This window comes from Salvelinus sp. IW2-2015, unplaced genomic scaffold (genome assembly GCF_002910315.2).
Source record: "Salvelinus sp. IW2-2015 unplaced genomic scaffold, ASM291031v2 Un_scaffold3415, whole genome shotgun sequence".
Classification (NCBI taxonomy): Eukaryota; Metazoa; Chordata; class Actinopteri; order Salmoniformes; family Salmonidae; genus Salvelinus; species Salvelinus sp. IW2-2015.
The window spans coordinates 39,439-56,107 of NW_019944695.1; the positions used below are offsets into that span (position 1 = coordinate 39,439).

At 42.8% G+C, this 16,669-nt stretch overlaps 1 protein-coding gene across 1 annotated transcript; it reads right to left on the bottom strand.

The window, feature by feature from the left end:
• Window positions 1-755: 755 nt before the first annotated feature.
• Window positions 756-11,505, bottom strand: fkbpl (FKBP prolyl isomerase like). Its single transcript, XM_024142752.2, has 4 exons — window positions 11,425-11,505; window positions 5,590-5,981; window positions 5,022-5,471; window positions 756-3,479 (listed from the first exon to the last, which is right to left on the bottom strand). Exons 3-4 carry the CDS (start codon window positions 5,183-5,185, stop codon window positions 3,260-3,262), a joined length of 384 nt encoding a protein of 127 aa, XP_023998520.1. The 5' UTR covers window positions 5,186-5,471; window positions 5,590-5,981; window positions 11,425-11,505; the 3' UTR covers window positions 756-3,259.
• Window positions 11,506-16,669: the final 5,164 nt, after the last annotated feature.

The following is a 16,669-nucleotide window of genomic DNA, read 5'->3' on the forward strand; positions in this document are numbered from 1 at the left end:
GTATATCCCCCCACTACAATCCCTGTTACTGTTATATCCCCCACTACAATCCCCGTACTGTATATCTCCCCACTACAATCCCCGTACTGTATATCCCCCCCACTATAATCCCTGTACTGTATATTCCCCCACTACAATCCCCGTACTGTATACCCCCCCACTACAATCCCTGTACTGTATATCCCCCCACTACAATCCCCGTACTGTATATCCCCCCACTACAATCCCCGTACTGTATATCCCCCCACTACAATCCCCGTACTGTATATCTCCCCCACTACAATCCCCGTACTGTAATACCCCCCCACTACAAACACTGTTACTGTATATCCCCCCCCACTATAATCCCTTTACTGTATATCCCCCCCACTATAATCCCTGTCTAGTATATATTAGATGTGTAGTATACATTAGGCAGTATATATGAGATGTGTAGTATACGCTAGACAGTATATGAGATGTGTATGCGTGCTTGTGTCTCTTCACAGTCCTGCTGTTCAATAACGTGTATTTGTTTTGTTTTTTAAATCTAGTTTTACTGCTTGCATTAGTTACTTGATGTAGAACAGAGTTCCATGTAGTCATGGCTCTATGTAGTACTGTGCGCCTCCCATAGTCTGTTCTGGACTTGGGGACTGTGAAGAGACCTCTGGTGGCATGTCTTGTGGGGTATGCATGGGTGTCTGAGCTGTGTGCTATCTTTACTGATTTCTGCAACATTAGTAAAGATGAGTCTCATTAACAAAGGGTCTGAATACTTATGTAAATACGTTTTATTTGTAATACATTTGCAATGTGCAATTTGTCACTATGGGATAGTGTGTGTATTGAGGAAAAAAAATCCTTAATCAATTTTAGAATATGGCTGTAATGTAAAAAGTCAAGGGGTCTGAATACATGTGTGTGTGTGTGTGTACACTCCACAAATGTCTTGTTAAAAAACTATAGATTTGGCAAGTTGGTTAGGGCATGTACTTTCTGCATGACAAGTAATTTTTCCAACAATTGTTTACATATTATTTCACTTATAATTCACTATATCACAATTCCAGTGGGTCAGAAGTTTACATACACTAAGTTGACTGTGCCTTTAAACAGCTTGGAAAATTCCAGAAAAATATGTCATGGCTTTAGAAGATTCTGATAGGCTAATTGACATAATTTGAGTCAATTGGAGGTGTACCTGTGGATGTATTTCAAGACCTACCTTCAAACTCTGTGCCTCTTTGCTTGACATCATGGAAAAATCAAATGAAATCAGCCAAGACCCCAATTCTTTTTTTTTTGACTTCCACAAGTCTGGTTCATCCTTGGGAGCAATTTCCAAACGCATGAAGGTACCACGTTCATCTGTACAAACAATAGTACGCAAGTATAAACACCATGGGACCACGCAGCCGTCATACCGTTCAGGAAGGAGACTCGTTCTGTCTCCTAGAGATGAACGTACTTTGGTGCGAAAAGTGCAAATCAATCCCAGAACAGCAGCAAAGAACCTTGTGAAGATGCTGGAGGAAACAGGTACAAAAGTATCTATATCCACAGTAAAACGAGTCCTATATCGACATAACCTGAAAGGCCGCTCAGCAAGGAAGAAGCCACTGTTCCAAAACCGCCATAAAAAAGCCAGACTACGGTTTGCAACTGCACATGGGGACAAAGATCGTACTTTTTGGAGAAATCGTACTTTTTAAAGAACACCATCCCAACCGTGAAGCATGGGGGTGGCAGCATCATGTTGTGGGGGTGCTTTGCTGCAGGAGGGACTGGTGCACTTCACAAAATAGATGGCATCATGAGGTAGGAAAATGATATGGATATATTGAAGCAACATCCCAAGACATCAGTCAGGAAGTTAAAGCTTGGTCGCAAATGGGTCTTCCAAATGGACAATGACCCCAAGCATACTTCCAAAGTTGTGCCAAAATGGCTTAAGGACAACAAAGTCGAGGTATTGGAGTGGCCATCACAAAGCCCTGACCTCAATCCTATAGACAATTTGTGGGCAGAATTGAAAAAGCGTGTGCGAGCAAAGAGGCCTACAAACCTGACTCAGTTACATCAGCTCTGTCAGGAGGTATGGGCCAAAATTCACCCAACTTATTGTGGGAAGTTTGTGGAAGGCTACCCAAAACGTTTGACCCAAGTTAAACAATTTAAAGGCAATGCTTCCAAATAATAACTGAATGTATGTAAACTTCTGACCGACTGGGAATGTGATGAAAGAAATAAAAGCTGAAATAAATCATTCTCTCTACTATTATTGTGACATTTCACATTCTTAAAATAAAGTGGTGATCCTAACTAACCTAAGACAGGGAATGTTTACTCGGATTAAATGGAATTGTGAAAAACTGAGTTTAAATGTATTTGGCTAAGGTATATATACACTTCTGACTTCAACTGTATGTATGTGTGTAGATAGACAAACATAAATATCTCCTCCTAAGATGTACAATCTTTTTTTCCACATCATTGGCTAATGTTTGTTTGATGTCAAGACCAGACTGATTTGTTAGAGTAGCCACTCATTTGTGTTGTATTAAAAAAGACTCAGCTGTCTTCTGTCATGTAAATGATGTAGAATTGTATTTTTAAAAAAGGCAAAAAAAAATTGGGGGGGGGGACCCTGCTAATAAATGTTCCCCATGTGTGGAAATCAATAAAAAAACGTTAAGAAAAAAAACAAAGCCCCGGGGCCTGTGATTCCTTAATCTGTCCCTGCATGTGTTAAGGCCACACAGGCTGCCCAATTCTGGTCTTTTTTTCACTAATTGGTATTTTCCCACTAAATAGATCAGCTCTGAAAAGAGATGTAATGTGAAAAGATCTGATTAATCAAAAGTCTGATGTGACTAAACGCGGCCACAGATAATCAGAGGTACCCAAAAAGATAACTAATTAGTTTAAATTCCCCAAAACCTGAAAGTTACCAAAATTCTGGTAGTTTACTGGTAAACTTTGAAGGTTTCCAGTAATATACCCTCCCTTTACAACCCTAATCCTGCCCCAGCGTTTCTAGCTGGGGTGCCCTGACGCTACACAGCTGATTCAAATAACCAACTCATCGTCAAGCTTTGGTTATTTGAATTAGTAATGTAGTGCTTGGGCAAAAACCTAAATGTGTGGCTCTTGGCGTCCCCAGGACCGAGTTTGTGAAAAGCCGTCCTACCCATAATTCCAGCTAATTTCTATACCACTTCTTAGATGTAGTTTATAGAACAGCTCTTGGCTATCAGTCCTCTCTCGCTCTCCCTCTTCAGCTGAACATCTTGCCGAGTCTCTGTCCCAGTCTGCTATTCGTCTCTCGCTCCCTCCTCCCCACCTCTCTCAGTCCTCTCAGGGCGTAGGGAGAGTCAGGCTGGAGCTCCTGTAGTTTCCTGAAGGCCCTGTTGGCTTCCTCCAGCTCCCCTGCCTCCAGGTTGGCCTGCCCAAGGCGGTACCAGGCCTTCAGCCCTTGGGGCTCCAGCAGGGTGGATCTGGCGGGGAAAAAAGAGTTACATATTGGGATATTATTTGACAATATATCTCAATATTATTTTTGCATTAGTCAGCTGTGCCTGCCCAAAACGAGTATTTTTTGTTATTCATTTTCTTTTGAAATAAGAAACCAACATGTTTTTCCATGACTGATCAAAACAAATGTTGTCATGCTCTCTTGTCTCTCTGCAGCAGACATGGCGAACAATACGTTGTGAATGTCGAATCGTAATAAACAAATCACAGTATCAAATCGCAATATATAGAGAATCGTTACGATTGTGAGCATATGTGACCGACCGGGTCGATTTTGTCTTATGTATCAACATTTTAAATGGTGTTTTTTTATTTTTAACATTGGGTTAGTTCCTGATAGAGATACCTTAGCTAGCAGCGCTGCTATTAATCCTGCCAGTTCAGCTACCTTCACTAGCTAGTAGACCTAAAAGCGAGTCAGACTCAGCTGGAGAGGGAGATGGGGGGCTGGGGGTGAGTGCATCCACCGACGAAGTGCTCAGAGCAGGTGCAATTTGCAGTTCAAGAACAAGCAAACGTATAACCTCTGGTTTGTCATGCAGAATTCAAAGTTGGGCTGTACAAAATGCAAAAAGGTAGGGAGCTTGGGTCTAGAAACAACTGGAGGGATTAAACTAGCAAAGAAACAATATAAAGAAACAACAAATAGCCCTCAGAAAAAAGGTTTTTGAACAGGCGTATTTGTAGACAAGGCTAGAGAGGACACCCAGGTTATAGTTCACACTCAAAATGAAAAAATAGACACTACAGCCAGAGTCTTCAGAACAGCCTGAGAAGGAGACTACACATCATAGGCCCGCTCATGGCTTTGAGCAGGAATCTCAAGAGTTAAATGGATTTGACATGGGGAGTCGTTGTGGGAGGTTTTGAAAACTAAGGTAGTAGATTTTTCTTCCTTTACAAACTTGTTCTGTACCGTGAAGGTCATCTGAATATGTGCTTCATACTATCACATAGGCAGGAGGCCTATATATTCTCATGTGTGTTCTGCTGTATCCTACATATATTTATTTGATTTGAAGATTTATTACAAAATGTATTCTACAGCTACATTGATGTCTTGAAAATGATATGAAATGTAGGTCTTGTAAGCCCCACAGCTGAGTATGTGGGTATATGCATATGGCAGCTGTTCTGCAGTGTCGTCTAAAAATGTTGCTGTACACTGATGTCTAGAAAATTAGTCTCCAAGACATGTGGACTTGTCTAAGCCCCGCAGCTATACTCAAGTATGTGAGCATACTGCAGTGACGTCTAAAATGCTTTGAATTAATCAGCACCTTGGAGAGTGCTGTCCGTTTCACCACCATAGATAGTAGGCTACTTGGCTGTTTACTCTGTCTGCTGCTACGTTGTGTTAGACACTTTTTTCCTCAATGTGTTTGGGACGGTACCTCAGAGCCCCCCCCACCACCTCAGAGCCCCCCCTCGCTCACTATGTGTTCTGGGAATTCCCGATTTACAAAGTAAGTACTGGTGAGGTCCCTGGCAATTCCTAGCCTTACCTGGAGGCACACCCCCTGGCCCGGGACCACTGGCCTAGGTTCAGCTGACATAGGGATAGGTTGGAGTAGAGAGAGGCCTTGATGGAACGGTACTGACGATCTGTAGGGGCCTCGAGGATATCTTTCTTCTCCGTCTCCTCATCCTCCTCCTCTATCGGAGTCATCTCCTCCCCTTCTCCCCGTGTGTGTAGTTTTAGGGTGATGAGGAGTTTGATGGCTCGGCTGTAGCTGTCTGCCGCCCCCCACGTCCCCCGCCCTGAACCTGTCCCCCCCCCTCTGCTTGTGTGACATCACCCAGCCCCACTTCTCTCCAGCTGACAGCTGCCAGGACTCATGGCCAGGAGAGAAGGATTGGAGCTCTACTGTTATACTCAGGGACTGGTCAGGGCCTGTTCTCTTCTGCTCCTCTTCTCCTCCCCGGAGTCCGTCTGTTAGTGGGGTCAGCATTACCTGGGGACACGAGGGTCAAAGGGGTGAAAGGTTAAGAGCAGCTTATGAAGGGTGAATGGGTAACAGCAGGTACATGCTGATTCAGTGTGGTGCTATTGGTGTGTGAGCCTATCCTTACCTCACACTTCTCTCCAGCTCTCATCCCCTCCACACACCCCTCTGTGATGTCACACTGCCCCTCCCCCAGCCTCAGAATGATCCAATCACCAAGCGGGACCTGCAGCATGGTACCCTGGGAGCGCTGTAGGGGTGGGACCTGGGCATCTGAAAGGACTGCGATTGGCAGGTCAGGTTTGAGTGACAGCTCCGGGTCAGCTGTAGGTTCTCCTTGGCGTTGAACTCTGACCCGACACAGAGAGCCAATCCCGGGGTAGACGTCTCCAGAGGGGTCAGCTGGCTCCGCCCCTCGTTTCCTCCTCTGACAAACCTCCCACAAGCCCCTGGGGCACACAGACACCCAGGAAGTGACATTATCGCCTTCTGTCGCCGCTGACTGGGAGGTCTTCATTACTTGAGGAGAGAGGGAGAGTTAGACGGGGAGAGAAGACAGAAAGAAGAGGAGGAGGAGAGAAGACAAGGAGAGGAGGAAGAGCAGAAGCAGAGATGGAGAGGAGATATTCCCGTAGCATGGTAACCAACCAACAACATAATATAGTAACCTAAACAACATGGAATGAGTGTCAAAGCGTCTTTTTTAATAAACTAGCTAACTATCTGGATGGCTGCCTACTAGGGCTGTTTTTAATAAACTAGCTAACTATCTGGATGCGCTTTTTAATAAACTAGCTAACTATCTGGATGGCTGCCTACTAGGGCTGTTTTAATAAACTAGCTAAACTATCTGGATGGCTGTTTTTAATAAACTAGCTAACTATCTGGATGGCTGCCTACTAGGGCTGTTTTAATAAACTAGCTAACTATCTGGATGGCTGCGCCTTACTAGGGCTGTTTTTAATAAACTAGCTAACTATCTGGATGGCTGCTTTTTAAAAACTAGCTAACTATCTGGATGGCTGCCTACTAGGGCTGTTTTTAATAAACTAGCTAACTATCTGGATGGCTGCTTTTTAATAAACTAGCTAACTATCTGGATGGCTGCCTACTAGGGCTGTTTTTAATAAACTAGCTAACTATCTGGATGGCTGCTTTTTAATAAACTATGCTAACTATCTGGATGGCTGCCTACTAGGCTGTTTTTAATAAACTAGCTAACTATCTGGATGGCTGCTTTTAAATAACTAGCTAACTATCTGGATGGCTGCCTACTAGGGCTGTTTTTATAAAACTAGCAACTATCTGGATGGGCTGTTTTTAATAAACTAGCTAACTAACTGGATGGCTGCCTACTAGGGCTTGTTTTTAATAAACTAGCTAACTATCTGGATGGCTGCCTACTAGGGCTGTTTTTTAATAAACTAGCTAACTATCTGGATGGCTGCCTACTAGGGCTGTTTTTAATAAACTAGCTAACTATCTGGATGGCTGCCTACTAGGGCTGTGACGGTCATGGAAGTTTTGGTAATGGTTATTTGTCAGGCAAATGCCCCGTTATAACCGTTCAAATAGCAAAATTAAGGCATGCTAATAGAGGACGATAAACCACCCCGACGACAAACCACCCCGACGACCCCGACATTTCCTTCCTCTTACCGAAGCATTTTGTGTAGGTAATTTCCTGTGATTTTGCGACACAACGTTCCTGTAGATTTTTATAAAACAATCAGTTGGTCAACAGTAATAGCCTATCCATTATGTATTTTTATTGAATTTTAAAACATACAATCTACCTGCACCGAAGCCGCTCAACATTTACATTACATTCAGTCACCTAGCAGACTCTCACCCAGAGACCCACAGGAGCAACCAGTCTCAAGAGAATGCCAAGAGTGTGCAAAGCTGTCATCAAGGCAAAGGGCGGCTACTTTGAAGAATCTAAAATACACTTTGATTTGCTTAACACGTTTGGTTACTACATGATTCCATGTGTTATTTCATAGTTTTGATGTCTTCACCATTATTCTACAATGTAGGAAATAGTCAAAATAAAGAAAAACCCTTGAGTAGCTGTGTCAACTTTTGACTGGTACTGTACATTGTACTGGAAAAAGTAAGTTATAAATTATAGTTAAGAACAAATTGTCCTCCAGTAGACTAATTACATCTCCAATATCCCTGTCCAAGAGGAAATTCTGTAAGAGTTATGTGAAGGCCAATTACATCGTTTGATCTCATTTGGTTTTCTATCTATACTTTTTAAACCTTTGATGCAAGAGACAGAGAGACAAGAAAGTACTCAAGACGACTAGCTTGATTAAGTCTCCTCCATGCAGTGCATTTGGAAAGTTCAGACCCCTTGACTTTTTCCACATTTTGTAATGTTACATACTTATTCTAAAATGGATTAAAAACAAATTTCAAATCCTCAATCTACACACCATACCCAATAATGACAAAGCAAACAACAGTTTGTAATTTTGCACACATATATATAAAAWCTGAAATATCACATTTAGTATTCAGACCCTTTACTCAGTACTTTGTTTAAGCACCTTTGGCAACGATTACAGCCTCAAGTCTTCTTGGGTATGACTCTACAAGCTTGGCACACCTGTATTTGGGTAATTTCTCCCATTCTTCTCTGCAGATCCTCTCAAGCTCTGTCAGGTTGGAAGGGGAGCGTCGCTGCACAGCTATTTTCAGGTCTCTCCAGAGATGTTCGATCGGGTTCAAGTCCGGGCTCTGGCTGGGCCACTCAAGGACATTGAGACTTGTCTCGAAGCCACTCCTGCGTTGTCTTGGCTGTGTGCTTAGAGTCATTGTCCTGTTGGAAGGTGAACCTTAGCCCCCAGTCTGAAGTCCTGAGCGCTCTGGAGCAGGTTTTCATCAAGTATCTCTCTGTACTTTGCTCCGTTCATCTTTCCCTTGATCCTGACTAGTCTCCTTGTCCCTGCCGCTGAAAAACATCCCCACAGCATGGTGCTTCCTCCAGACGTGACGCTTGGCATTCAGGCCAAAGAGTTTAATCTTGGTTTCATCAGACCAGAGAATCTTGTTTCTCATGGTCTGAGAGGCCTTTAGGTGCCTTTTGGCAAACTCCAAGCGGGCTGTCATGTGCCTTTTACTGAGGAGCGGCTTCTGTCTGGTTACTCTACCATACAGGCCTGATTGGTGGAGTGCTGCAGAAATGGTTGTCCTTCTGGAAGGTTCTCCCATCTCCACAGAGGAACTCTAGAGCTCTGTCAGAGTGACCATCGGGTTCTTGATCACCTCTCTGACCAAGGCCCTTCTCCCCGATTGCTCAGTTTGGCCAGGCGGACAACTCTAGGAAGAGTCTTGGTGGTTCCAAACTTCTTCCATTTAAGAATGATGGAGGCCACAATTCCTTCGACCTCATGGCTTGGTTTTTGCTCGGACATGCACTGTCAACTGTGGGACCTTATGTAAGCAGGTGTGTGCCTTTCCAAATCATGTCCAATCAATTGAATTTATCACAGGTGGACTCCAATCAAGTTGTAGAAACATCTCAAGGATGATCAATGGAAACAGGATGCAGCTGAGCTCAATTTCGAGACTCATAGCAAAGGGTCTGAACACTTATGTAAATTTTTTATTTATTTATACATTTGCTAAAATTTTGAAAAACCCGTTTTCACTTTGTCATTATCGAGTATCGTGTGTATATTGATGAGGATTTTTATTTATTTAATCAATTTTAGAGTAAAGCTGCAACTAGTTGTGTTAAGTACTTCAAAAAGTTTGAGTATCTGTACTTCACATTTTATATCTGACAACTTTTACTTCACTATATTCCTAAAGCAAATTATGTACTTTTTACTCCATAAATGTTCCCTGACACCCAAAAGTACTAATTATATTTGCTTAACAGAACAGGAAAATGGTCTAATTCACACACTTATCAAGAGAACATCCCTGGTCCTCCCTACTGGCTGACCTGGCAGACTCACTAAACACATGCTTCGTTTGTAAATGGTGTCTGAATGTTGGAGCGTGCCCCTGGCTATCCGTATATGGGAAAAAATATGTCAATCTGCTTTGCTTAATATAAGGAATTTGAAAATGTTTTTATTTAACTAGGCAAGTCAGAACAAATTATTATTTAGAATGACGAGAAAAAAAAATGGCCCCCACCAAAACTAGAATAGCCCCAGTAAGCAACATGACTTTGAATATAAACCCAGGGTCGTTACAATACATATTTCCCAGGTGTTGAAGTGAGGTTATGAATGAAAGGTGAAAAGACATCTATGTATGGGCCAAATCAAGGCTGGGTCAGACTGGACAAAATCTGAACCAAATATAAACGTCTATGATTGGATCAGATTTGGTCCGGACCTAACTGATAAATAAACCTCTGTGGACATGAGATTCAATTCCGCACCAAAAAAATATGTACAGACAGGACCAAAAAGGACTTACTGGGGTGTAGCCTACCATGTCAGCTGCAATGGAATTTTATAAATACCCATCCATGTGGTAGGCCCACCATTTGTAAAAACAGGCCATTGCATTGGTTTTATTAGTCCCGATTCCTGTTTATTTTTATTTATTTAACTAGGCAAGTCAGTTAAGAACAAATTCTTATTTACAATGACGGCCTACCCGGGCCAAACCCTAATCCGGACGACGCTGGGCCAATGTGCAACGCCCTATGGGTCTCCCAATCACAGCCGGTTGTGATACAGCCAGGAATCGAACCAGGGTCTGTAGTGACGCCTCTAGCACTGAGATGCAGTGCCTTAGACCGCTGCTGCCACGTAATGTGACTAATCAATTTGGCTATTTAAAAGCTATGAATATCAGCTACCCAACTTTATCAGGAGGAGTTATCTTAAGCCTATTTGCAATGTGTTTACACAGCGGGAAATGCAGAAGTATTTTATTTGACAGATACGAACTTCAAACCACTGATCATGACAATTTTGCCCACGGGACAAAACTCCTGGACATTAGTTGTGAGTAGCCTGATGTCAATTCCATATTTTCCATTTGACTTTGATCTGTTAGGATGTTGTTTGTTAACATGTCAGCACAGTTTTAGATTAGGCTATTTGATCAGAGAAACCTACATAAGTTTGCATCTCATTACAGTGCCATACATGTTATCTCCAGCCAGTAGGCTACAGAAAAGGCCACATACTTTTATACCATATGCTATATCTGCAACAGCACCCTGCCCTTAAAACAAAAGATTGCAGCTTTCAAACTGCAGTCAACTGTGGTATTTTGGACGCAGTAATTGCATATTAACTGCAGTATACTGCACTGTAACTGCAGTTACACTGCACTCTGACTAATCTTTTTTTCGTAAGGGTGGAAATGCGCGCTGGGAATGGACAAGATAAATACCCACATTCACTTTTTGGTAGCAACAACTCAATGTGTGTGTATAACTTGTTTGTTCCATTTTTTGGTTGGCCCAAGAAACTTGTCATTTTGTGCTAACTAGCTAGCAATTATGGCGCGCTGCAGCTCCGGGGATTTTCTGGTCGAACCCCTTGGTTGCGCCTGCATATAGCACGAGTTATTGTTTTGACCGTTGAACGGTCTGTAGGACGGAGTAGAGCGTTCCTCAGCTACCACCAAGCTAACCCGAAACTCTTTCACTAGCCTGTTAGCTTTAGCCAGGATGCGTGCAATCCGGAGTCCTTGGGACGTCCCCAACACATTGAAGCTTACATTTAAAATGGGTAGGGGTTAAATTGAGGAGTTAGGGAAGGATTTAGGGTAGGGGTTAAGGGGAGGATTTGGGGTAGGGATGTCCCAAGGACTCCAGATAGCACTAACCCTTTAGCCAGTTGACAAGTTAACTAGCTAGCTAGCTATAAAGCGTTAATGAACATTGCGAAAGTAAAAACATGTGCATAAAGTAAAAACGCATGTAAAACATACTACATTGCATGGGAAGATGAACAGCTATCTAAGCTATTCCTACCTGCAGACAAACGGTACTTCGGCTGTGCGACTACAACGAATCAAAACAATACGACTTCTTCTTCGATGAGGTTTAACGGCGTTTGGCATCTAATAAATGTTGCATTGTCGCCACCTCCCTTACGAAAAGATATTGCAGTATAACTGCAGTATGCTGCAAATACTGCATTCAAAACCCTTTTTTTTTTACTGCAGTAATTTTGCAGTGTAACTGCAGTTGCAGTGCAGTATAACTGCAGTTCAATTTCAGTAAACTGCAGTTATTCTGCAAATATTGCATCCAAAATACAGTTACTCCACTTTTACTGCAGTTTCAAAACTGCAACCTTTTTTGTAAGGGCTACTAGACTGGAATATAACTCCCTTATACTTTGCTTGAAAATAAATACAAATAATAATGAATAAATCAACAAATACCCTACCATCTAACCCTTCACTAAAACCTACCATCCTACTCCACTATTTAAATACCCTACCATCTACCATCTAACCCTACACTCATTACCATCTACCATCTAACCCTACACTCACTAGAAACCCACCACCCCACTCTAACCCTGGAAACCTCAACCTGCCTCTCTCACACGGGACATTTCTGATCCCCAGTCCCATCGGCACCCCTGCAGTTAACACATACCACTACTTTCCCCAATGCTACACATTCCTTTGTCTCATTCCCTTCTGCACACTTCTCACACCTAGGAACCTTCCTCCTACACACTGCTGCCACATACCCATAAGCTTGACACCTGTAACAACGTAATGTATTCGGCACAAAGCTAAAACAGAATAACTTATATATCCTAACATCTCTTTGTTGGGCAAAGACTCAACGTCAATACTCAAAAGGACAGACAACGCATCACAAACACCGGGAATGTTCCTCTTCAGTTGGTCAACTTTGACATTTACCTTTACCCCAGCATACCACCCTGCATTCCACTGCTGGCTTGCTTCTGAAGCTACATCAGTCCCTGGATGGAAGAACAGATTCTGCTGGAAGTGGTTTTGGAGGGCCAGTAGGAGGCACCCTTTCCTCTCGTCTAAAAAAATATCTCAATACCCCAGGGCAGTGATTGGGGACATTGCCCTGTGTAGGGTGCTATCTTTTGGATGGGATGTTAAACGGGTGTCCTGACTCTCTGTGGTCACTAAAGATCCCATGGCACTTATCGTAAGAGTAGGGGTGTTAACCCTGGTGTCCTGGCTAAATTCCCAATCTGGCCCTCATACCATCATGGTCACCCAACAATCCCCAGCGTACAATTGGCTCATTCATCCCCCCTCCTCTCCCCTGTAACTATTCCCCAGGTCGTTGCTGTAAATGAGAATGTGTTCTCAGTCAACTTACCTGGTAAAATAAATAACCTCTCAATGGTTCCCTTTTCTTGAGAGCAAAACAATTCACCTCTCTTGTCCGCATTCGTTTAACGCGGAGCACCTGCTCCCCCTGACCAGCAGAAACAGAAACAAGACCACTTCTGGTTACCCTCACTGATTCCACAGCACCCAACTCTGTTTTCACCCACCCTGAACCCACAAATGGATCAGCCAAAAGGCAGGGGTCCACTTTTTACAAAGATTTCACTCCTATTGTCACAGACTCATCTTTATCCTGACCCTCAGCACAAGCCTCGGGCTCTGAGAACTTCACCACACATACCACCTCCGATACTTCGCCCTAATTCACTTTATTTTCTCCTCCTGTCTTCGATCTGGCGTACAGCTCACTCTGCTTACACTTTCTACCATTCTTCTTTAACAAACCATCTCCCTTTTCCCCACAATTTTTAACCAACTCATGTTCACCCTCTTCCTCCCTCTCTCTCTTAGACCTCCTCTGCCTCTCTTTTCCCCTCCATTCCTCCTCCGTTTTCCAAGTATACGTCTCCTTACGATAATGCTGCACTTCTCCTGACATAAATCTTGTTCTTGCCTTCTCAAGGGACGCCATTTAACCGGTTGTGCCATTTAACCGGTTGTGCCATTTAACCGGTTGTGCCATTTAGCCAGTTCGTGACTTGGCCAGGAGCTGAATACCAGCACCTCAAATGTTCTACTGCTTGAGCTCTTGTTCCTCTTATAGAATATCAGCTCCAAAGTATTGTGGTGCTCCTGCTCCTAAATATAAACAGTACAGGCACACAAAATGAGAACCTAATTCAGTCCAAGTCAAGAACTGGATAGGGATGACGTTATCCACATATTCCAATAGAACTCCCGATGGCCAAGTATGGGTGACAGCATACTTGGCGTGTGTCTGAAAGTGGGCATTGTGAAAGAAGCGGGTGGATCAAATGTGATGCTAATATCAGTGAGTGGATCAACAGCGATGGTGTAACATCAGTTGGTGGATCAACAGTGATGGTTTAACATCAGTTGTGGGAAAAATCAACAGTTAGAATGACGTATTAAACAATATCTAGTAGACTGGGATCAAAAAAACAACAAGATCACAGTACAATCAGTAGTGGTAGGACCAAAATCAAAAAGAATGCATAGAGTCCACATCAGATTGCGGGACTCAATCAAGAAAGGTAACCATTCAGTGTAGGTGGATCAACAGTGATCCGTAACATCAGTGGGTGGATAACAGTGATGGTAACATCAGTGGGTGGATCGATTTCATGATGGTAACATCAGTTGGTGGATCAACAACGAGTGGTACAATCAGTTGGTGGACAACAGGATGGTAACATCGGTATTCGGTGGTTACATCTGTGTAAAGAGATGGTAACATCAGTTGTGTGATAACAGTGATGGTAACATCAGAGGGTGATCATTAACGATGGTAACATCAGTTGTGGATCAACAGTGATGGTAGATCTTTACCGATGGTAACATGGGTGGACAACAACGATGGGAACATCCAGTTGGGGTGGATCAACAGTGATGGTAACATCAGTGGTGGCAACACAGGATGGTTAACCATCAGTGGGTGGATAACAGTGATGGTTTAACATCAGCGCTCCATTATTGGTTAGATCGGCCATAGCCAGGTCCCACCGCGGGTCAGCTTAGTGTTTTACATTGCCATTTAGAGAACATTACGTAGCAGGTTTATGAGAATTAACGTAGCGGGGTTGATGGTAATTAACATAGCAGAAAAAATATACTGCGGCAGGTTAGGAGAACTCAAAAATAAAATCCAAATCTAATTGTATTTGTCATATGCGCTAATACAACATGTATTATTATTACAGTGAAAAACTTTCTCACAAGCCATCTACAGCCTGTAGAGTTAAGAAACTACCACAGCTAGTCTACAGTCATTATTACTAACATAGACTAGCTCTACAGTCTGTATTACTAACCATGACTAGCTTACAGCCTCGTATTTACTAACCATCGACTAGTCTACAGCCTGTATTACTAACCATAGACTACCTACGTCTGTATACTAACTAGCTAGTCGACAGTCTGGATTTCTAACCATAGACTAGTCTACAGTCTGTTCATTACTAACCATAGACTAGTCGACAGTCTGTATTACTAACCACTAGACAGTCTACAGTCTGTATTACTAACCATAGACTAGTCGACAGTCTGTTATTACTAACCAGAAACTTAGTCTACAGTCTGTATTACTACCATAGGACTAGTCTACAGCCTGTATTAACTAACCAATAGCATCTGGTCCACAGTCTGTATTACTAACCATAGCTAGTCCTACAGTCTGGTATTACTAACCTTATGACTAGTCGACAAGTCTGTATTATCTACCAAAACTAGTCTACAGCCTTGTATTACTAACATAGACTAGTCTACAGCCTGTATTCACTAACCATAGAGACTAGTCGACAGTCTGTATTACTACCAGGAAACTAGTCTACAGCCGTATATTAACAATAGACAGTCATACATCTGTATACTAACCATAGACTAGTCTACAGCTGTATTACTAACCAGAGACTAGTATACTAGTCTGCTATTACTAACCAGAGGGACTTAGTACTACGCCTGTATTACTAACCATAGACTAGTCTACAGTCTGTATTACTAACCATAGACTAGTCTTTTTGTATTTTTATTTATTAGGGATCTCCATTAGCAGCAGCTACTGTTTCTGGGGTCCAAGCACATTAAGGTACTTACATTACATATAAAACAAAAGATAAAACAGTACATCATATAACATTATTACACTACTACATATCTACAATACAAAATGTACAATACTAAAGGTATAATACCACGATACAACAGTATTACAATGTATGCTTATGCGTGTGTCTGTACCTTTTATGTCTGTCTCTTCACAGACTCCGCTGTTCCATAAGGTGCATTTTTATCAGTTTTTTTAATGTGATTCTACTGCTGCATCAGTTACCTGATGTGGAATAGAGTTCCATGTAGTCATGGCTCTATGTAGTACTGTGTGCTTCCCATAGTCTGTTCTGGACTTGGGGACTGTGAAGAGACCTCTGGTGGCATGTCTTGTGGGGTATGCATGGCTGTCCGAGCTGTGTGCTAGTAGTTTATTAAACAGACAGTTCGGTACGTTCAGCTTGTCAACCATTCTTACAAAAACAAGTAGTGATGACGTCAGTCTCTCTTCCACTTTGAGCCATGAGAGACTGCCATGCATATCAACTGGATCCTGGACTTCCTGACGGGCCGCCCCCAGGTGGTAAAGGTAGGTAACAACACATCCACCACGCTGATCCTCAACACGGGGGCCCCTCAGGGATGCGTGCTCAGTCCCCTCCTGTACTCCCCGTTCACTCATAACTTCATGGTCAGGCACGACTCCAACACCATCATTAAGTTTGCCAATGACACAACAGTGGTAGACCTGATCACCTTACAACGATGAGACAACCTATAGGGAGGAGAACAAAAACCTCTCCCTCAACGTGATCAAGACAAAGGAGATGATTGTGGACTACAGAAAAAGGAGGACGGAGCACGCCCCCATTCTCATCGGCAGGGCTGTATTGGAGAGCTTAACCACCTAACTGAGGAACTCAATTTAACCTTGCGCAATACCCTAGATGCAGTTGCACCCCTAAAAACGAAAAACATTTGTCATAAGAAACTAGCTCCCTGGTATACAGAAAATACCCGAGCTCTGAAGCAAGCTTCCAGAAAATTGGAACGGAAATGGCGCCACACCAAACTGGAAGTCTTCCGACTAGCTTGGAAAGACAGTACCGTGCAGTATCGAAGAGCCCTCACTGCTGCTCGATCATCCTACTTTTCCAACTTAATTGAGGAAAATAAGAACAATCCAACATTTATTTTTG